This window comes from Bos indicus x Bos taurus, chromosome 16 (genome assembly GCF_003369695.1).
Source record: "Bos indicus x Bos taurus breed Angus x Brahman F1 hybrid chromosome 16, Bos_hybrid_MaternalHap_v2.0, whole genome shotgun sequence".
Taxonomy (NCBI): Eukaryota; Metazoa; Chordata; class Mammalia; order Artiodactyla; family Bovidae; genus Bos; species Bos indicus x Bos taurus.
Window position 1 is genome coordinate 67,220,579 of NC_040091.1, and position 23,297 is coordinate 67,243,875.

The 23,297-nt window shown below is 38.2% G+C and overlaps 1 protein-coding gene across 1 annotated transcript in view; it reads left to right on the plus strand.

Moving 5' to 3' along the window:
* Positions 1-23,297, plus strand: part of PLA2G4A (phospholipase A2 group IVA) — a 174,333-nt gene that overhangs the window by 41,123 nt on the left and 109,913 nt on the right. The window contains exon 3 of the mRNA XM_027565600.1: positions 6,609-6,690. Within this exon, the coding sequence (XP_027421401.1) occupies positions 6,609-6,690 (82 nt within the window). The remainder of the gene's footprint in view (positions 1-6,608; positions 6,691-23,297) is intronic.

Below are 23,297 nucleotides of genomic sequence, written 5' to 3' on the forward strand. Positions count from 1 at the left end.
AGCACTAACAAATTCTAGCAAAGTGAGAAAGAGGACGGTTAATGACAAGCTTCTGCTGTTTTTCTGATACCAGCCGTTCCCTGCCACAAGCCTTTCATTTGAGGCAAAAGTATGTGCATTTAAAATAATGTCCGTATCTCTGCTTCTTCACCATAGAGCACAGGCTGGGGATCCCTGGAAAGTCACCGGGTTTACTTCTTAATTCTTGAATTTTGATTTGGTTCTTTTTCAAAACTTCTGAGCCTTTTTTTTTTTTTTTAAATCATACTGAAGTTTGACTTCAATTTCCTTAAACATGGTAAGCGTAGTTTCACTGTTTCATGGAGAGAACTATTTCTGTGTCTGTTAATTAATTGTGCTGGTTTGTTGTCTTGGTGTGATACCTCCTCGTGTTCCTAATGACCTTTGATTTTGCTGAACATCATTATAATGAAAAATCATCTCTAGAAATAATTCTTCAGAATTTCATTGGTTTCCATCAAGCTTCTTGAGAAGCCAGCAGTCTGGGATAAAGGAAATCCCCGTTTCAGGTTAGGAGAAGGCAATGGCACCCCACTCCAGTATTCCACTCTAGTCTTCCACTCCAACCCACTGTAGTATTCTAATATTCTTACCTGGAGACTCGCCATGGACAGAGAAGCCTGGCAGGCTACAGTCCATGGGATTGCAAAGAGCTGGACACGACTGAGCAACTTATAACAAGGCACTGAACAGTACTACGGACTGGTTGGCTTATAAACAATAGAAACTTATTGCTCACATTTATGGAATCTGAGAAGTCCAAGATTGAGACGTGAGCATGGTTGTATTTGATGAGGGCCTGGTTTGTAGCTGCAGCGTCCACTTTGTGGACGTGGCAAAGCATCTCTCTCAGTTCTTTCATAAAAGCACTTAACCGTTCATGTTTGTTTGTTTTTTTTTTTTCCTTCTCAAACGTCCCGTCTTCTAATACTGTCATCTTTGAGGGTTTAAAATGTCAACATGTATTTTGGGGGGACACAAACATTCAGACTATACCAGATTGATCTAGCCATGGAGATATATTGTGAAGAATTGTCTTATGAGGTTATGGAGACTGAAAAGTCCCATATCTACCATCAGAAAACTGGAGATCCAGGACAGACAGCAGTGTAATTCAGTTCAAGACAGGAGATAAAATGAGCTCAAGCAGTGAGATAGGGGAAAAAAGGGCAAATTCTTCCTTTTATTCTTTTCAGGCCCTCAACGGATTGGATGATGCCAACCACAATGGAGATGGCAATTTCCTTTCCCAACTCCAGTGATTCAAGTACTCATCTTATCCGCAGACACCCTCATAGACACACACAGAAATGATGTTTAATCTGGGCACTTTGTGGCCAAGTTGACAAATGAAATTAAACATCATAGTCACTTTTAGGAAAATGCTTACTTACCCTGTAAAACCTCATTCCGTTTGTATTTATTTTCTGTGGGAAGTGGTAACTCAGATTATTTAGTCTGCCACCATCACAAGTGAAATTTAATGTCTTCCTTTTACTCTAAATCCATTGTGCCTCTGGATAATTCCAAGAAGATAATCACCTCATCTTAAAAGATTTCCACAGATGGTAAAACTATCCCCCAAACTTGACATTCAATATTGCCCCGTGTGAAATTCTAATGTTGGAATCTGTGTTTGTAACAGGGGACCCTTGAGAAACCCCATGTAGTTGGTAATATTATAGTTGCCATTTTACAGATGAGGAAACCGAGGCTACAAGGGGTTCCTGGACCTAGTTCCAACATGTGTGTGAAGGGTTCTCCACATCAACAAACAATTCTTGGATACTAGCAGAGTGACCAAGAATTCAACTCAATTCTATGATTATAAAATGCATAATTATATAATTATAAAATTGTTATGATGATATATGTATATTTGATTATCTGAATAACCAAATATATATATATTTCTTATAAATCATAGCACTGCAGGGGTAGAAAATGAAGATGGAAAGTGCAAAACACTATATTGTGAAAACCTTCTGACTTTTGCCTGTGTCTCTTAGATATTAATCACTTTACAATTAATGCTTGAGGGAAAGAAGTAAGACAAAGGTTTTTAACAAGTCCCTTAAAAAAGGGTATATTATCCAAAATAGTATCTGTAAATATATTCATATTTTCAAGTCTGTTGGGTCTACTAGACTTAAAGTTCACCTCTGAAAGTCATCAGTGCAAAGACATCTTAGATTTGAATGAATATGACATATCACCTAGGTCAGTAATTCTAAACCAAATAAGTATCTGACACCCAGAGGACTTTAAGGACTTACGGGGAGAACTTTTCAAGTGCACATGCTGCCTCTTGTGTTCTAGTGAGCCCCTCCAGTAGGGCAAAGGTGTATCTATACTTCACAGGCCTTACCTTAGCCATAATTACTCCTAGGAGAGTGTAGATTTTTTTTCAGGATTATTGTTACCTGAAAACTGGGTGAATGTTCAACCAAAAGACACAAGCAAAAGATCAAGAGAAGGAAGGATTTACTATTTGCAGCAAGTAAGGACAATGGCAGGCTTCTTTCCCAAAATAGTGTTTCCAAAACTGCAAAATTGGGGAAGTTTTAAACTAGGGTACATGCATCTTCACGAAGGGGCTTGAGCCTTTAGTCTGGCATAATTGCAGCAAAGATTGACAGAGTCCAGGCTTTTGTTGACTGAAGTCACAAAGGCTAGAAAAGCTGCTGCTGCTGCAGCTGCTGCTAAGTCGCTTCAGTCATGTCCAACTCTGTGCACAAGTCATATTTCTGATTCTAATTTTTCTTAATGATGTCTGCTAAAGTTATATTTTGTTGCCAAATTTGGTGTTTTGGACATTAGGGTAATTTGTACATACAGCCAATCCATGACTAATAGTTCTTAAAGCAAGTTTAGATAGAACTGTTGATTTTAAATAAACTGATTGCTCTTTTCTTTAAAAAATGTGGAAGAATAGTTTACAAGGTGTCTCTTAAATGTATTAGAATGAAATCACACTAGAATGTGACATTTAAAATAAGTATTTTATCTAAACAAGCATCTTGACTCTTGGATGACATCAATGCAACGATTCTTCTCAAAATTGCTGAGATCTGTCTGAAGTTGCCTGTGGCTGATTATGGTGATCACAATCTCTGTGTTCAGTATTGAGATTCTGTAGTCCTTATCATCCTAACAGCCTTTAGTTTTAATATGAGTTAAAATTAGGCAATGGCAGTTGAACAGAAAAAAAAATGTGTGCAGAATCTACCTTTTCTTCCATCAGATTTGTTTCATGATTGTTCTTTGGTTCTTCTTTGTAACAGTAGAACTTTCAACAGATTAGGATAATCATCAAATTGATTTTATATAAATTGATTAGTTCTTTTTCCCAATCATTTTAGTTACAGATGTCAGTATAATTCTCCAGAATGAATTTAATGCAGTAGCAGTTTTCATGATGACTTGGAAATTGTAGTTGTGGGGAAAAAAAAGAGCCGGGGAGGCGGGTCATGATTTTCAATATGAAAAAGATTTTGCATAAGGAAAGACACTCGGAGTAAGGTAATCCAAGACCTGAAGGCAAGGCTTAATCTTGGTGACTGAGTCAGGGCATTGAGCTTATATTTGACGTCTTACTTGAAATATGGCCTCTCTTTTGTCAACTACCAAGTAAGTACCGTGCTGAGTCATTAGGTTCCCACCGCACCACAGGGAACACTGGTTTTGTATTCAATAACATTATTTCCTCTGGCATCATTCCTGAGACGTAATCAAAAGTCTCTTATCCAAGTTAGAAGCTAGCCTAGTCCATACTAGTTTGAAATTGTATGTGATACTGGCCCCAGGAAACATGGCTCTTTACAGCACTTAAAAAGAGCATACTTTTGACACTCTTGTTTTGAAGGTGTGACCATTAATTTACTGGTCATCTGAAGATTTGTGATGCCTTCAAAATTAACGTAAAAACCAAGAAAGTGATTGCTCCTTATCTTCTGTGAGCAGTGTGCAAGTTCGTATATACAAGTTCTGATTGTAGTTAGTAAGATAGAATTGAGGCTAATGGAAATAAAAACAGATTAAAATGGAGAGTTGAATGATAGAGAAAATTACCCAATTACTAGAGAGACTTTAGATTAACTTCAGATATAATAGACTAGATTGTAACTATCTATAAAACTTTAATAAATGGAAGTAGCCCTTTTTTACTATCAGGAATCGGTGTTGGTATTATTATTCTCTATAAGTAAAGGAATATAGAAAGAATAAAGACACTGGGGACAGGAAGACTGGTTTCTAATTCAATTTTAGCTTTTATTGTCTGTGAGATACTGGGAATTACTTAATATCTCAGAATCTCACTTACTCATCTGTAAATATATATAGTAGCATCTATTTTGTAGGATTATTGGGAAACAGAATTTGCATCTATTAGAATATTTAACATATGGTTCATTCTCAATGAATCCTTATAATAACAATATCATCTCTTTGCACATGTTATTAATAAACATTTGACATGAGTACATTTGCAGCAATTTCAAAAATTGTGTTAAATAATAGATGAGTATTGATAATCATTTTTATCTTACAGGAAAGGTTTTAGACATTTGAAAAATCTTGTGGTATTAAAAGTTCTACGATATGCAGTCTAAGCACGAAGTTCTAACCCATGGACCACCAGGGAATTCCTTCGATTCTCTTTCTCTCTCTTTCTCTCTTTTTTTTTGTTTGGTGGGAGGAGTGTGTGTGATTTTTGGTAGTAGTATAAGACAATATGCCTGTTTTTAGGGATTCATTTTTTTATGAGTGATAATTTCATTTATGTGGAATAACTTTGGCTCTTCAGAGCTCTTCTGAATATGGAAGGTATTTCTCTTTGACAATAATCTTGAATAAGAATTATCTTGAAAGATTTTATATGCTTCTGTCTTTTTAAACAAGATATGCTTATTCATGACTTCATCTCATCTTGATGCTGTTATAAATCTGAACATAAATTACTCTGTTGATAGAGTGATAACTTCAGAAATTGTTGAATACTTTGTAACATTTACTTCTATATTTCACTACTGCTGGTTCTTTTGAATTTATTCTTTAATTTTTTTTCTGCCTCCTTGCTTTAATTTTTTTTTAAATTTTACTTTATTTTTAAACTTTACATAATTGTATTAGTTTTGCCAAATATCAAAATGAATCCACCACAGGTATACATGCGTTCCCACTTCTCAGTATTGTCAGTTTCTTAGCTTCTTTTAATTAGTTACGGACTTTTCAACCAGTTTAGCAAGTCTATTAAATTATGAAAAGTAGGAGTAACTTGGGTTTCAAAGGTGGGTCAGTGGTAAAGAATCCGCCTGCCAACGCAGGAGACATGGGTTCGATCCCTGGGTCGGGAATGGCAACCCACTCCAGTATTCTTGTCTGGGAAATCCCATGGAAAAAGAAGCCTGGTGAGCTACAGTCCATGGGGTCACAAAGAATTGGCTATGACTGAACACGCGTGCACGCACGCGTGCACGCACGCGCGTGCACACACACACGAACATACACAGTTGCTGCTGCTGCTGCTGCTAAGTCGCTTCAGTCGTGTCTGACTCTGTGCAACCCCATGGACTGCAGCCTACCAGGCTTCTCCGTCCATGGGATTCTCCAGGCAAGAACACTGGAGTGGGTTGCCATTTCCTTCTTAAGTGGAAAGTGAAAGTGATGTCGCTCAGTCGTGTCTGACTCTTCACGACCCCATGGACTGCAGCCTACCAGGCTCCTCCATCCATGGGATTTTCCAGGCAAGAGTACTGGAGTGGGGTGCCATTACCTTCTCCCAACATACACAGTAATAACTTATAAATGTGAGTCTCTCCTAAAACAAAAATTCTTGAACTTTAGATAAAGACTGTAATCTTTACAGTTGCTCAGAGAATTTTGTAAATTCCTGCTTTCCCATTCTGCTTTGGTGAGTAGAGTTATTTGAGAACTAATTTCCAGTTAGGTGTTTAATAAAGTGTTTAATGAAGTCTTCTACCTCTTAATATTTCCTATGTGCATACAAGCTATTAAGCTAATAGAAACTTTTGACATTGTCATGTATGGTTTTAACAGATATGTTAAAATTAAGTAGTCTGCTGGTTATTGTTTTAGATCCAAAGAATTTTGAAAACTGCTCTGGAAATGTTATATCAGAAAAAAGAGTTTTATTGAACAGTAACAATAAAAACAAGCAAATTTAGATAATGCAAACATCTTCCTCTGGACTTCACCTTTCTAAGGCAGGTCTTACTTATCACCCAGTACAAAGCCTGATTGTACACCCAGAAAGCCTGCAGTCCTTATTTACATTTTTCCTCAGGGCTTGATAAACCCTGTAAAGTAGGGACTGCAAAGCTGTTCTAGCAGTCAGGCTATAGGGACATTTTAAAGCATGATCTAAACATCTCAGTCGTCTGTGCTACAGAGAGGAGAGGATCAAAAAAGAAAGAACCTCAAGATCAAATAATGTTTCTGGTATGCATGTTACTTCCTTTCAACTGGAATATTTTCGATTTGTCTCAAGGAAGCAATGAGAACAATTTGCTTGAATCTTATATTTCAGGCTTGTTTTAAATTCATTATCGTTTATTTTCTTCCAGGTGGAGCACCATTATTCCCACAAGTTCACAGTAGTGGTGCTGCGTGCCACAAAAGTGACAAAGGGAACCTTTGGTGACATGCGTAAGTTCTCTTATTTGCTCTTCTGTTGAAAATACATAAATATGATTCACTCTTCAGTGGCTTGAGTTCCTTGACAAGCCTGGGGCTGTCCCTTCTTCAGATGTAATTATCTTTGTCTACAGCTTTGAATGATAACATTTCGAATGGTTCTATAATGCTCTTTTATCTGTTGGAATAGTGTTCTAAGTTGACTTTACATCAGTTGCGAGTTCAGTTCAGTCGCTCATTCGTGTCCGACTCTTTGCAGCCCCGTGAACTGCATCACTAATTCCCTGCCCATCACCAACTCCTGGAGTCTACCCAAACCCATGTCCATTGAGTCGGTGATGCCATCCAACCATCTCATCCTCTGTCATCCCCTTCTCCTCCTGCCCTCAATCTTTCCCAGCATCAGGGTCTTTTCCATTGAGTCAGCTCTTCACGTCAGGTGGCCAAAGTTGTGAATACTTGGAGTCAGATAAAATGACTGTCCTATGACATACAGAGTTTCGGATTTCAAAGACATTTGTATTCTCCTTTAGAAAGAGGACTGAGTCAAGAATTTAAATTACCTGCGTCTGTGAGATATTGTGCCTATGGGATTTTTTTTACAATGCAGTTTATCTAATTCTTACTCCTTTAAGTTGTGTTTTTTATGTGTGAAAATAGCTATAGAAACTGGTGTGGGACAGTTTGAAATGATGTGAACAAAAGCCTGAGGATAATTTTGAGTTAACTTGTTGGCAGTATCCTTCTCTATGTTTTAAAATGCAGTTTTCCTGGTTAATCTTACCATTCAAATGACTGGGAGTCATGGATGTGGGAATACAAAGAAAAATGAATAAGTACTGTGATGCTGAAATGGGTAAAGTTAGTTGTAGATTATTGCTAAAATATGGAAATGGCAATCTACATCTCAGAACGGGTTCTGAGGAAAGAATGGAGATTGCCATTAATCAGTCTGGATAACAGGGAAGTCTTTCCTGCTGAAATGGCATTTAAACTGGTACTTGAAGGAGGAGGATCTAGTGCTGAGAGCACGGAGAGTCTCAGGCAGAGAAAATAGCATATTCAAGGGTGAGAGAAGGGCAGAGTACTTGTGAGGTCGTGAGCTGTTGGACACACAGCAAAGGTGAAGGAGAATGAGACTAATTCAACAAGCCTGCAATTTTATCAGAAATGCAGCAGGAAGAACTTGATGGCATTTGAGTCACAAGTCACGTGATTCGCCCTTTATTTTAAAATATATTTGTTCTGCTTATGGTTGCTGGGGGAGGGGGGAAGGATGGCGGGAAAAGATAGTTAAGGAATTTGGGAGGGACATGGGCGCACTGCTATATTTAAGATGGATACAAACAAGGTCCTACTGCATAACACAGGGAACTCTGCTGGAGGTTATGTGGCAGCCAGGATGGGAGGGGGTTTGGGGGAGAATCGATACATGTATAAGTGTGGCCGAGTCCTTTCGCTGCCCACCTGCAACTATCACAAGACTGTTGGTCGGCTATACTCCAACATGAACTAAAAAGTTAAGAAAAATGATCTTGCCAGAGTATGTTAAATATATTTGAGGTGACTGTAGAACATGCTTTTTATATTTAAAAATAGGAGTGACTTGAGCTTGTTGAAATCACAATGAAAATGGGCCACGAGAGAGAGAGAGAGGTTAAATACTAAGGAATGGAGAATTTGAGCTCAAGCCTTCAGTGATTGAAGAAGAGTGTCCAGGAAGTTAGTAAAAGTTGGAAATCAGGGGGTGACCAGGAGGCGGGATCTGATGAGCAATGCTTCTCAGGAGACATAATGGAACAAGGACAATTTCTTTACATCTAATCTGATCAGGGATTTATTTTCTAAATTTTATCTCATACAGTGATACACTTCAATTAATCATGCCTCTGCCAATGTTTTTATTGTTATTCTTCTTTTGCTTTTTATACTACTTTGAATTCTCATCAATTCAATGAGAGTTCACCAGAAGAAAGGTATTTGTGAAAAAGAAGCCAAATCAGATGCCATATTTAAAATCTGGTAACCCTGTGACCTTGAGAAAAGCACATGCCTTACAACTCTAGATGTACTATTAGTTAGAAAAGCCATTTATAATTCGACTAAAGGCTATGTCAGTGACTCATCAGCCATGCAAGTTACTGACCTAATTTGACTTTAAAAATTTTAGTTATCTCTTATTCAAAGTAGTATGGGCTTCCCGGGTGGCTCAGTGGTAAAAAATTCACCTGCCAAAGAAGGAGACACAAGAGACGTGGGTTCAGTCCCTGGGTCGGGAAGTAGGAACTACTTACCATGGAGTAGGAACTGGCAACCCATTCCCATATTCTTGCCTGGAAAATGCCATGGACAGAGGATCCTGGAGGGCTACAGTCCTTGGGTTTGCAAAGAGTCAGACACGACTGAGCACATACATATAAAGTAGCAGCATCCTTTTCTGTTATATCGGTGCAGAACTCTGTCTTAGAGAGACAAGGATCTTTATTATGCTTGAGGTGAGGTCACCAGCAGTTTAAATTCTACTCTGAATCTCTTCAACTAGTATGGATCTGATTTCTTAGCCATCAGTACTTTCTCCATAATCCTCAGGAACTTTGGCAGTGCTGATTTATTGTAGTTCTGGAGAAGGAAATGGCAACCCACTCCAGTATTCTTGCCTGGAGAATCCCCTTGACAGAGGAGCCTGGCAGGCTATGGCCTGTGGGGTTGCAAGAGTCGGACACGACTGAGCGACTAAGCACACACGCACACATTTATTGTAGTCAGGACTGGAAAGAGAGTAATGTCACAAATGTCGTTTTAAACCTACTTGAGTTGATATTGCTAATATTATTCAAAAATAAACATTGGACATTAATTCATCTCGCAAAATAGTATGTTTTAGATCCCCATAGTGTGTACAGCACAGGTTGCACTCCTGAATTCCAGAAAGCTTATTATTTATTTATTTACGTATTTATTTGCTGGCCATGCCTGGTGCCTTGTGGGATCTTAGTTCCCTGACCAGTGGTTGAACCCAGGCCCACAGCAGTGAAAGCATCGAGTCCTAACCGCTGGACCACCAGGGAATTCCCCAAAGCTTCTTTTTTAAAGTGAAGCACCCATGAAAAGAATAGTCACCTGACATTAATCACTACTGGAGAAAGGATTGTGTTGTGAGAGTCTCTTAACATTTTTAAACAGCATTTGTCATTTGACTTTATCTTGCTTGAGTTATAATCTTTATTTGAGGGGGAGGAATTGTTGCCACCCCGTGATGTCACTTTGATGAGCTTACAGAAAGAGAGTCTTAGAGAAATAAATTCAATAATAAGATTGGTAAGAAAAAGTAGAGGGACAATACACCGTGCCAAACTATTTTTGAGAAGTTGTAGGTGATTATTGTGAGAAAAGGCATGGGCCGGCCTGAGCTGTCACTTAAGAGTCTTGATGGCGTTGCTTGGTGAGCTTGATCCATACAAATGACCTAGTAAACAGAGTTTGGCGTGTTTGTGCATAGAAGTTCTTTAAAGGTAGCCAAGGAGAGAACCATAAAAAATGTACTAATATCTGCAAAGGATGACAGAAACTAGGCCCATCTCTGCTGTTGATAGTGTCTACATTTATTTAAAAAGGCAAATTTCCATATAGGTTTGCATGTTGGTAGAGAAGCATGACCGATTGCTGTTGGGTTTTTCAGGTTTTCCTGTGCGTGTGGCAGCTGAATCAAGGATGCCACTTGAATCAAATAGCTGACACCTAACAAAATACCTATGTCTGATTTTTTTAGAAAATCTAATACTAAGATTGTATCTATTTTTTATTTTGTCCCTTGTAAAGCCCTCCTATTCTAACTAGCTTCTTTTTGGAATACCATCCCATGTTGCTAAAACATCATCACAGCATCAGGAGCACCCCACAGTCTCTCTTGAGAGGAGTAAGAGCTGACATCTGAATCATAACATCTCACTCTTTTCCTTTTTAAAATTTTTTTTAACCTCAGAGCACTGGGCCAGCCAAGGAAAAGACAGCCCCTTCCCAGACATTGCTGTTAATCTCAGTTTGTTCAAATGTATCATTAGTACCCAGGGCTTCAGGGCCAGCCTTTCCCTGCCTTCTGATGCTCACGCCATATGAAGAGGTGGTTTGAAGACTCACCATGTGTTGCTCAGTTGCTAAGTCATGTCCAACTCTTTGTGACCATATGGGCTGCAGCACGCCAGCCTCCTCTGTGCTCCACTGTCTCCTGGAATTTGCTCAAATTCATGTCCATTGAGTTGGTGACTCACCATAGACTTATTTTTAAAAAAGTAGTTTGCATTAATTTGACCTGACCAGGAGCCAGTCGGTTGTGCCAGTGCCAAACGTTGGTTGGATTAGTTAACATTATATTAAATACTATATTAAAGTCTGTATTTTGCATTGCTCTTTCCTCTTCTAACAGAAGATATATATCTGTAGAATGAGCGCGGCAACGGTACAATTTCAGCTGGTTATTTAGTTTCCTTCGTGCATACATGAAACAAAGCACACAGCCCTGGCCACAAATCTCATTTTATAACCAAATAAGATCGCTGGCACAAATGCCGTAGCTCCTGCATTGAATTTCTGTTCCTTTAAAGAAGTTGGGGAAAACAGATCATGGATGATAACAGGTGATAATGGAGGCTTGAATTCAGAACTAGGTCGATGAAATCACTGACTAAGATGAAATCCCTAAGGGTGATATCAGATAATAAATATCATAGTGTTCTTGAAACAATAAAATACCTTATCGGTGCTCAACATTTTTAATATCCTAATTATGCACATGTACTGAGAATTCTTGTCTCCTTGGATGCTGAACTCTTTACAAAATTAGCATCATAAACATTAGGGCTTCTTAGGACAGCTATAGAAATGCAGATAGATCTTCTTTCAGCATTCAGGAGACAACAAAGCTTAATGCCAACATTTAAACTCTATGAAGAAAATAAAAATACTTGGGTGAATTGTGAACTCATTGTATTTAAACCAATTTTTACAAATTCTTCCTGCTTAATATTTTAAGGAAACTTTTCAAGGTTCTTTTTTTTTTTTTTTTTAAGGATCCCACCCCTGAATTTTTCATGGTGTCTTTGTCTATGGGTAAAGTGTATTTATTTCAGATAAATAAATAAACTCAACAAGATCTGCATCAAATTCTTCATTTTTAAATAGCAGATCTGAGGCTAACCTAATCTCTCCAGATAGTGCTTCTCAAACTTTAATGTGGCTATGAATGTGGGATAAAGTTTGCTTCTCAAACTTTAATGTGGCTATATCAGGGGATATCGTCCAAAATGCAGATTCTGATTCAGAAGATCTGGGGAGTAGATTCTAACACACAAATGATGCAGACATTGCCCATCTATAGACTGCATTTGGGGAGGCAAAGTGAAGTCGCTCAGTCGTGTCCAACTCTTTTCGACCCGTGGACTGTAGCCCACCAAGCTCCTCCGTCCAGGGGATTCTCCAGGTGAGAAAACTGGAGTGGGTTGCCATTTCCTTCTTCAGGGGATCTTCCTGACCCAGGGATCGAACCTAAGTCTCCCACATTGCAGGCAGACACTTTAACCTTGCACCACCTTGGGGAAGCAAGGTCTAGGCAATTTCTTTTATATTTGCTTAGTCTGAGTCTGAGGCTTCTCAGGTGGTTCAGTGGGTAAAGAATACACTTGCAGTGCAGGAAATGTAGGAGACGGGGGTTTGATCCCTGGATCAGGAAGATCCCCTGAAGGAGGGCATGGCAACCCATTCCAGTATTTCTGCCTGGAAAATCCCCATGGACAGAGGAGCCTGGTGGGCTACAGTCCATGGGGTCGCAAAGAATCAAACAAAACTGAGTGACGAACACACACACATCCCGAGTCCACAGTGCTTAAAAGCTCAGAGAAAAGAAACAACATTGAAACTTTAAGTATTCCAAAATGGACAAAGATTCTAATGTTTTGGGGTGTCTGCTGATTTGCCTTTTCTTAAACAAAATAACCATGAACACTTTAGTACATTTTATTTTTTAAACTCCTATAAAGGATTAATTACATGCCTCAATATATTCCTTGAGAAAAATGATAGAAATAAACACAAAGATCTTAAACGTCCACCACAATTATATTATGAAATTCTGAAATTTATAATATAATTGCATGATCATTCTAGATGAAAACAATGAAGAGAGTAAGGCATCTATTTTTACCATTTCAAAGGTCAGTTCAGTTCAGTTCAGTTGCTCAGTCGTGTCCGACTCTTTGTGACCCCATGAACTGCAGTACGCCAGGCCTCGCTGTCCATCACCAACTCCCGGAGTCCACCCAAACCCATGTCCATTGTGTCGGTGATGCCATCCAACCATCTCATCCTCTGTTGTCCCCTTCTCCTCCTGCCTTCAATCTTTACCAGGATCAGGGTCTTTTCAAATGAGTCAGCTCTCTGCATCAGGTGGCCAACGTATTGGAGTTTGAGCTTCAACATCAGTCCTTCCTGTGAACACCCAGGACTGATCTCCTTTAGGATGGACTGGTTGGATCTCCTTGCAGTCTAAGGGACTCTCAAGAGTCCCACCACAGTTCAAAATCATCAATTCTTTGGCACTCAGCTTTCTTCACAGTCCAACTCTCACATCCATACATGACTACTGGAAAAACCATAGCCTTGACTAGATGGACTTTTGTTGGCAAAGTAATGTCTCTGCTTTTTAATATGTCTCTAACTTTCCTTCCAAGGAGCAAGCGTCTTTTAATTTCATGGCTGCAATCACCATCTGCAGTGATTTTGGAGCCCAGAAAAATAAAGTCAGTCACTGTTTCCACTGTTTCCCCATCTGTTTGCCATGAAGTGATGGGACCAGATGCTGTGATCTTAGTTTTCTGAATGTTGAGCTTTAAGCCAACTTTTTCACTGTCCTCCTTCACTTTCATCAAGAGGCTCTTTAGTTCTTCTTCACTTTCTTATATAATGGTGGTGTCATCTGCTTATCTGATATTATTGATATTTCTCCCGGAAATCTTGATTCCAGCTTGTGCTTCCTCCAACCCAGCATTTCTCATGATGTACTCTGCATAAGTTATAATAAGCAGGGTGAGAATATACAGCCTTGATGTACTCCTTTTCCTATTTGGAACCAGTCTGCTGTTCCATGTCCAGTTCTAACTGTTGCTTCGTGACCTGTATACAGGTTTCTCAAGAAGCAGGTCAGGTGGTCTGGTATTCCTATCTCTTTCAGAATTTTCCACAGTTGATTGTGATCCACACAGTCAAAGGCCTTGGCATAGTCAATAAAGCAGAAATGAAGATCAGAGTACACACTTAAAGTGAAATGACCGAACGTATGGAAGGTACTGTATACCTGTACAAATATAGTGCACTCTTTCTCTCATGTACATAAATATACTCTCCCTGTCATATACACAAATATACTTTTCCTTTCATATACACAAATATATTCTCTATAAATACTTTAATATGGTTTAATGCTCCCTCCACTTAGTAATCTGTGATTTTATTTAGGACATTTCTAAGAACACAGTCAGGGTAAATTTAGGTACTCTGCTTCGCATTGCTGTAACATTGTGAAATACTATTTCTCTCTCTGCAAAGAGCTTTGACTGAGATGTGTACTCGAAGTGTGTTGACTGCAAGAAGTTTGGATAAAAGCTTATCATTACTGAAAACTTGGCTGTTCTTCACAAAAGAAGTTGCAATTGTCATCTTTCACTTATTGTCAAAGAATGTATAAAAACATGGTGATTCAAAGGGAATGGAAGACTTTTAAAATATTCTGGACCACCTGACTTCTTGTGGGGATTCAGGAAGAATGTTGGGTTTGTACCCCTTGGGCGTCTTGTGGAGAGAGAAAACACACACACTGTGGCTTTACTCCTACTTTCTGGGGTGGCGTGGAGTTGAGGACCAATCAACAATGGTACTGATGCAGGGCTTGTGAACTGGGGCATGCAAGTGGAGCGGCTTTAAGATGGTTTGAACCAATCGCAGAAGTTTGTGTACACCTATTCATATGTAAAATAGGCATCAGGTGCTAATTGTTTGCAAGCGCTCAATTCCTTTTGAATCATTCTGTGCTGCTTTTTATGGTTTTCAGTCCCATGGAGTAATTACTCTGAGAGTTCACACATCTCTGTGTAGCCAAACAACTATTCTCCACGCTAATCAAGTCCATAAAATTTCATCTCTTATGATTTTTCTAAATCACATTAACTTTGGCTCTGAGCCCCTGGCTCACAGATTAGGTAGGGGATTAAGGGTGATCTCCCCCTCCTCAGGGTCCTTCAGGTGTTTTAGTCACTTAGTGCTTAGTTTCTCCATTGTGTTCGACTCTTTGCGACCCCATGGACTGTAGCTCACCAGGTTCCTCTACTCGTGGGATTCTCCAGGCAAGAATACTGGAGTGGGTAGTCATGCCCTTCTCCAGAGGATCTTCTTGACTCAGAGTTCAAATCCAGGTCTCTTGCATTGCAGGTGGATTCTTTACCCCCTGAGTCACCAGAGAAGCCCTCAGGCACTTCGAGTTGCCTTTAAATTAGGAGTGGGGCCTGCCATAAGCCTTGGTGGCTGCCGTCATTGGTATCAAACCTTCAGCTAAATGTTGTTTGCATGGATCCGGGCTTTCCACTTGGACAGGCACTAGGATATGTCTCAGAGTAGTCTTCCTGGTGATCACAAGCCACACGAGAGAGAGATTCTACTCCTGTGCTCAGGGTTACAGTACTTACAGACCAGGCTCCGTGACCATCCCATAGTCATCACGCTGTGCACAGAACAGCAGAAGCATGACTTTTCAACTCTTGTAGAAACTGCAGAAAATTGAAACTCATTTGAACTTTAGGACAGGTAGCCCTCTTAACTCCAGTCTTGTCTCTCCAGAGCAGCAGTCTGAATCCCGTCACCTCTAGACTATCCAGAGGATTAAACTTCTTCAAAGGATGTGACTCCCAACACAAAGTGTTAATAATTCCCTGGGAAAGGCAGTCAGAACTCATCCTTCCTATTTGTGAATGTTGGGCTGAGAGGCGTGGTGTTGGGTCTGTATGTAGAGAAACATCACCTATTCAATCTTTTGAGAATCTTCATTAGAAGCAAGGGAAATGTAGAAATTACTATGAAAATACATTATCCTCTCCTGTAGCCATTAAAAAAAATTTTTTTTGGCCACACCTTAGGGGATCTTAGTTCATGACTATAAGGGATCTTGGTTCCCAAACCAGGGCTTGACCTCAGACCTCTGATAGTGGAAGCATGGATTCTTAACCACTGGACCCCCAGGAAAGTCCCTTCCTCTAGCTGTCCTTGAGTTCCACAGTGATCAGAATCTCCAGGGAGGAGGCAGGATGTATTTATGAAAGAACGTGGTCTTCGGGGCAAAATGCTACTCATTAGTCTTGTGTCTTCAGGCAAGTTTCCTCTTTTTTTTCTCATCTTAGAGATGTTGATACATGTGATACATTTACATGCCTCATGCATAGTAATTACTCAATGAACATTATATATTATTGTTAAAATGATTTTGGATATGCATGTAAGAAGACATTAATTTCTTATATATAATCTTTATATGAATCAAAGAATTTTCTATTAGGTAGATTGTGCACTTGACATAATTTTCAGTTTTTCATCTTGGAAACAGGAAATTTCCATTCTGAATTTCTGTGTTGAGCAGATGATTGGATCCTTGCCACCTGCCACTCCACCTCCCCACCCCCCGCCAACACTCTGGTCTTTTTTTTTTTTTTGATTGAAGGATAATTGCTTTACAGAATTTTTCTGCTTTTTTTTTTTCCTTTTTCAGCTCAAGAGAAATGGTGGAATGTGCTTTCACTGTCTTGTTGATAATCTTGGGCACAATTCACTCCTTTGCTGCCTCGACAGCTGTCCAGGCCTCTGTTTAACACTTATCACATGCAGAAATTCCCTGGTGGTCCAGTGATTAGGACTCTGTGCTTCCACTGCAGGGGACCAGGCTTCAATCCCTGGCCTGGGAACTAAGATTCTACAAGCCACATGGCATGGCCCCCCAGTGAAACAAAAACAACCCCTTCCCACAAAATACTTGTCACATGTACTTGTAAGGCAGGGGCCTATTTCTTACTTTTTAGAAAATAAGTGATTGAGTCTGGAAGATCTCAGAGGATTTTGGATGAATGAATAAAATGCATAAATATGTATAACTATACCTTTCTTCTTTGATATTGCTTCCTTTTTTGCCTCACTAGAGAGAGAATTAAAAAAACAATTTCACACTGCATTTTTGCAGATTATAAATACTTCTGATATTTTTATCCATAGCTATCCAAAATTCTCATAGGTTTCAAACGTGTAACACCTTGGACTGATTTATAACATAATTAACCTTTTCTTGGATTAATTATGGAATTGCAAATACTTCTTTTTATAAATGGCACTGCTGTTGTCGTCTCTTCTGAATCAAACTTTTCCCTAAAATCAGTTGTGATTGAACATGAATTTTGGTTTACTAAATATTTTTGTAATATTTCTGAGTATCCACCCATGACTCTAAAAATTCTGAAATATTTCCCAGTGGGCTTTTTATGCAAAATAATTCCAAGATAAGCAAAGTATTCTGGAATACACACATCTGTCTCTTATCTCTTATCTAGTATTTTCTATGTGGTAGGAAAATAGAAATATATTAGAAAGGCCTTGCTGTTTAGAACTTAATTAGAATGTCATGCAATTTATTAAGTTGTCAAATGGTTTTGTGAGTATGGTTAGTCTTTTTCCTCTCTATCTAAATTTCAGTGGATTTTTTTTGTTTGTTTACAGGTATATATTTGTGTGTTTTAGGTAAATGTAGTGAATGATACTATTTTGTGATATTTTGTTAACATCAGTGGATCCTTGGTGGATTTCACCACGTTTATTCAATAAGATAAATGGAGCTATATTCCAGTGGTATTTTTGGCAGCCACGCTTTTGTGAGATAATTTATTAGCAGGTTCCCGTCAAGGTGAAGAGTACATTACCAGTAGTAGTAGCGACACAACCCATGTGTTCTCTTCTTATTTTGTAAGACCTATCAGGAATGGGTCCTACTCACCTAGTCTTCCGGGGATTCCCTCCTTAGTTCTTTATTGTATATATATCTTATACTTGAGCTTCTTCATCTTAAAAAACTTTTTATGTTTTTCATACGTGCTATTTAACATCTCAGTGTTCTACAAAGTATCTTTAATTTTCTAAAGTTAAAGGAAAAAAACCCTAATTTTTAAAACCATTTTTACAGCTGAGGGATGATAACCTTCTTATGTGCTAAGTAGACACTCTTTGTCCAAAATCAAATGCCACTTCTATTAATATATTGAACTGCTGTGATTAATATCTAGTGGAATTAAATTAGAAAACAGGTTAAATGTTTCTTAAATTTCCAAAGAAAAGCATACTGTTAAAGTTTTCATTTCAAAGAGCATGGCTCTGCTGGTCTAAAATTTATGGGAAGTCACTTATCATATATATTATTTTAGTATATTTAATATTTTAACTTTTTTCTTAAAAAGAAAATTGTATGATGCAGAGATTGAAATGACCAGTTACAGTTCACTGAGATCTGGTATGAGGGGTTTTGTAGATTTTACTACTCTTTGGAAGCACTTTTACCTTCTCACTCCTCATTTGCTGCATCAGCACGTTTTTCATAAATATTTTAGATAAAATCTTAGACAAAATTATTTTAAGTTTGTGTTCAAAGTGTAATCTAAACCTCCAGATGCAAAATGAAGTAACAGTTCTGAAATTTCAACTTTGGAAAAGAAATGTTACACATAACCCAGTGCTTATCCCAGCATTGTTAATGTCATCAGTGCGTGCTGAATCAATTATGTGCACACGCACACACACACACACACACACACATATATATATGATTATTTCAGATTTTTTTCCTTTATTGGTAATTACAAAGTGTTCCCTGTGCTATATAGGAGGTCCTTGTTGGTTATTTATTTTATGTATGTTAATGGTAGTGTGTTTATGTTAACCTTAAACTAATTTATCCTTCCTGCCTCCTAGACTTTTTTTAATGAGGATTAAATGCGATTGTGAAACACTTGGAAAAGTGCTTGATGCATAATGTATGCAATGTGTTTGTTAAATGAATAAACAAAAATGCTAAGCAGAGTTCTTAGGATTTTATATTTCATATACTCATTTCTGTAGCACTGTGAGATATGTGATGTTGTTAATTTTACCAATGTAGGGATTTGTTTAAAGACATTAAATGAATAACCCCGAATCACACAGCTGTTCTTTTTTGGGGCTAGTACTCAAGCCTGTCTCATGCTGATGTCTATTCGTGCAGCAGCTTTGCCTTTGAGCTATTTATAACCTAGTTGGGAGGATGAAATGAGTGTAAATAGCTCAGAGATTGTGTGTTTAGATTACACAGTATTACTAATTTTGAAAAGTGTTGACAGTAAGCTTCTGAGAAGACTTTACAGCTTGAATAGAGGTAGAGATGGGTTTTATAACTTAAGTGGAGTTTTAATGTCTGGAATGGATATGGATGTGGGATATTTCAATTTGGAAAAAATATAAGAAAATATTTTAAAAATGGGATTGACATAGCCCATTGAATTACACTACTTAGGGAATTTGGCTAATTTCTAATGATTTATCCCAAGAATAAATATCAGATAGCAGGGATAATGCCCTCTAGTGCAATGGTTCTAAAGTGGTGATTAGTTTTAGCCCCAGGCACATTGGAAAATGTCTGGAGACATTTTTGTCTTGATTTATTTTTTATTTTATTTTTTAATTTATTTGGCCACCCTGTGAGGCATGTAGGATACTAGTTCCCTGACCAGGGATCAAACCTGCACCCCTTGCATTGGAAGCATGAAGTCTTAACCATCAGACCATCAGGGAAGTCCCTGGAGACATTTTTAGTTGTCACAGTTGGGAGATCCTGCTGGTTTCTAGTGGTTATAGGTCACAGACAGTGCCCCAGAGCAAAGGATTATCTACCCCTCAAATGTCAGTAATGTCAAAGTTAAGAACTCCTGTTTTAATGAAAAAGAATTATTCTTGCATAGAGTGGAATTCTATATACATATAATATATTGATAAATCCACATAGCTAAAATTAATGATATAAATATATTAATATGATTTATAATACTACAGAAGAATTTCTAGAGATTTACTCTCCAACCTAAAGGAATTCCAAGAAACATCCCTAGTTTGTGAATCTTTAAAACGTTCCAAGCAGAAATATTGATAACAGAAGTATTTTTGTTTTCTTCCAAAAGGGTATCATAGAGATTTAATTAAGAGGGCAATGCAGGCAACAACAAAACTTGATGTTCTGTTTTAGATCTATGTTTAGCTTTCTTTGGGTCATTTTCCATGTATCTTTGTTCTTTCATCAACACCAGCATTCTTTACAATAAGTCATTTTTGCTATACACCAGATGGTAGCTTGCTTCGTTACTCTAGTAAGTCATTTGTTAGTACAAAATGTACCAAGTCAATTGTGAGTAGATGTTATTGGGCTTTCTTTCTGACATCAATTTGGCTGATGGTACATTCTGATAGTTTCATATTCATTTCAAAAGGAAACATGTGACACTGAGAAGACACCATGCAAGATCAGAGGCTGTGAGAAAAAAGGAAAGTGAAAAATAGGAGGTATTCAAATTGGAGACTCTGCCTGATAAAGGGATCCCCAAACAGTGTTAAATAAAATGGCTTCATAATTTAAAATGAAGAAAAAGCATTCTATAATTATTTGAGTTCCAGACAATGCTGCCTTAATTATAAGGGTTTTGCACGTCTCTCCCCAATTTATATAGAATCACTGTCAAAGATCTGTTTTACTAAACCACATCGAATTCTTCACTAACTTTTCCAGCTTCTGCATTTCCAGCAATTTGCAGGGGTTGCACCTATAGCCATAACAATTCTAATTTTGAGCTCATTCTGGAGGGAGTAGGGGCTGCTACTCATAAACCCTTAGCACTTTGCCCTATGTTTTGAGTTATTAAGGAAGGCACTCTGGGATTTGGAGATTTTCTTATTTATTCATTTATATTTGTGTTTACTAATTGGAAATAAAAGTTAAATTCAAATGCACTTGGAAGAAAATAAATGACACTGATATTTGTGTATTAAAATACAAATAAATGGGGTAGGACAAAGTACTAGGAAGTATGAAACATACTAACAAAGAGTGGAAAGAAGTTAGAGAGGAGAGATGGTTGTGCCTATAATAAAGGTCACCACTTCTGCAGTATTGCTGAGAGCTAGTTAAAGATTATGTGGAATTATTTTTATTTTATGAAGATGAGGCCACCAGGAGACACGATTGGCAGTGCCCGATGTAACCCGAGAGGAAAATAGAAGTTGACTTATGAACTAGATAAGGGAAGCATAGAGAGAACATCTCATTCCATGCATCTTTTAAATGTACCGTCTTTAGACCCTTATCTTGGATAGTCTTAGGACAAGGACAAAGACGTGAATAACATTTAGTTATAAATGACTAGTGTTTAGCTATCAGCTAAACTGTCCAATGAAAACACAATGATATGCTTAAGTAAAAGAGAAGCAATGTTCTCTTGGATAGAACAGATGCTTCTGCCATCAATGTGACTGTGCAGCGTGTTTGAAATGTGTGGATTCCAGAGATGCTCCATGGCCTGAATGTTCTAGTGCCTGTTGGAGGAGGGTCACTGACCAGAAAGAAACCTGGGGTCCAGTGGGGGAGGCCCTTGTAGGCCTGTTATCACAGTGGTTAGGCTTGCACTGAAGGTCACAAGTGTTTCACCAAGACAAGTATGGCAGTATTATGGAGAGTGGCTTGGATGTGGGTTGACAAGCAACAGACACAATTCTGTGACTAGTCCAGGTGACTTAGTTGAACTGGGTAGGTGACATTTCAAGAGGAACTGAGGAGCCAGCATGTTAAAGGTGAAATAGGTAAAAGTTGGAAACAGGAGCTGTGAGGAAAAGAGAATGACTCTCATGTTTCTGGCTCAAACAGCTAGAAATGATGGTACTATTAATAAAATAAGAAATTTGGGGAAAAGAACACATTTTTATTTTAGTTTTTTTGGTTTTCTTTTGCTTTGTTTTTTCTTTCCTTTTGCATTTAGGGAAAAAAAATTCAAAATGGACTACTTAGCAATGGATGATATATGGGTGTGTAATGAAGAATCTTGTATTTGTCATTTCCTCAAGGCTGCAAGGAGGAATGTATGACGACTGCCATTTAAACCTGAAGATGATTGGCTTTAGAGGATCTGAGAATAGTTATACTATAGGATTGATATGTGCCGTGTGACTTGAAGGGTGCACAATGAGTATTCTTAAGACTGAATAGGACTTCCCTGGGGGTCCAGGGGTGAGAACTCTGTCCATCTGCTACAGGGGACATGGGTTTGCTTCCTGGTCAGGGACCTAAGATCCCACATGCTGTGTGATAGGGCCACAAAAAAACCCCCAAAACTGTATAAGTAGCTGTGATAATTCCTTTTCAAATGTTTTTGACTACGTTAACACTAAATGTTTTAGAGTTCACTTTCTTCTAAAACATTCTAATGGAGATTTGTAAGACCAATGACGAGAAAGTCCATAGTTTAGTGGTAAGATTTCTTACCACTGGGGTTAGTTTCTAACTAAACTGGGGGTAAAAGATTTCAGATACAATGAGGAAACAGAGATGTATTTAGGGAATCAGAAGGAAAAAAAAAGATGTTTTGAACACAAAAGAAGATAATTGCGTAAAGGGCATTGCATATATGCCAAATCAAATGAAAATTGAGACAAAAAAAAAACCTACTGAATTTTACATTGAAGTTATGATAGGGGCATGGTGACTCTCAGGGGTTAATGAGAGGAGGAGGTGGACATAGAGAGATGTTTGTTAAAAAGTACACACTTCCAGTTATAAGAAGAATAAGTTCTGGGGCTATAATGTACAGCATGCTGAGTGTAGCTAATAGCATTGTACTTTGTTTCTGGGACTTCCCTGGTAGTCCAGTGCCTAAGACTCTGCGCCCCCAATGCTGGGGACTTGAGTTCCTTCCCTGGTCAGGGAACTAGATCCCATGTGCCAAAACTAAGACCTGGCACAGTCAAATAAATAAATGAATCTAAAATTAAACAAACAAATGTGTATTATGCTCCTGAAATTAGCTAGGAAAGTAGATCTTGAATGTTCTTACCATAAAAAAGAAAAGGCAATTATGTTAGGAAATGGAGGTGTTAACTACCTCAGCTGTGATAATCATTTGGCAGGTAGGTATGTGTAGCAAATAATCACACTGTATGCCTCTAACTTACACAGTGTCATTTGCCAATTACATCTCAATAAAATTGTGAAATGAGAGAGAATAGACTGATGATGGTAATAAAATAAGGCAGAGCATAATAGGTTAGGAGTTTATGGGTAATGGGACTTAGAAGCAGTAAATATAAACTGTATTATTTTTCCAAAAAACTTTGATGGAAGAGAGGAAAGATCTTGAGGAACTGGCAGAATCAATTAAAGTTGTGTTTGTTTTTTAGAATAATCGATGTTTGTTTATATTTATAGGTTGAAAGGAAGTAACCATGCCCAAGCAAATATATACAGATTACATTTGGGGTTG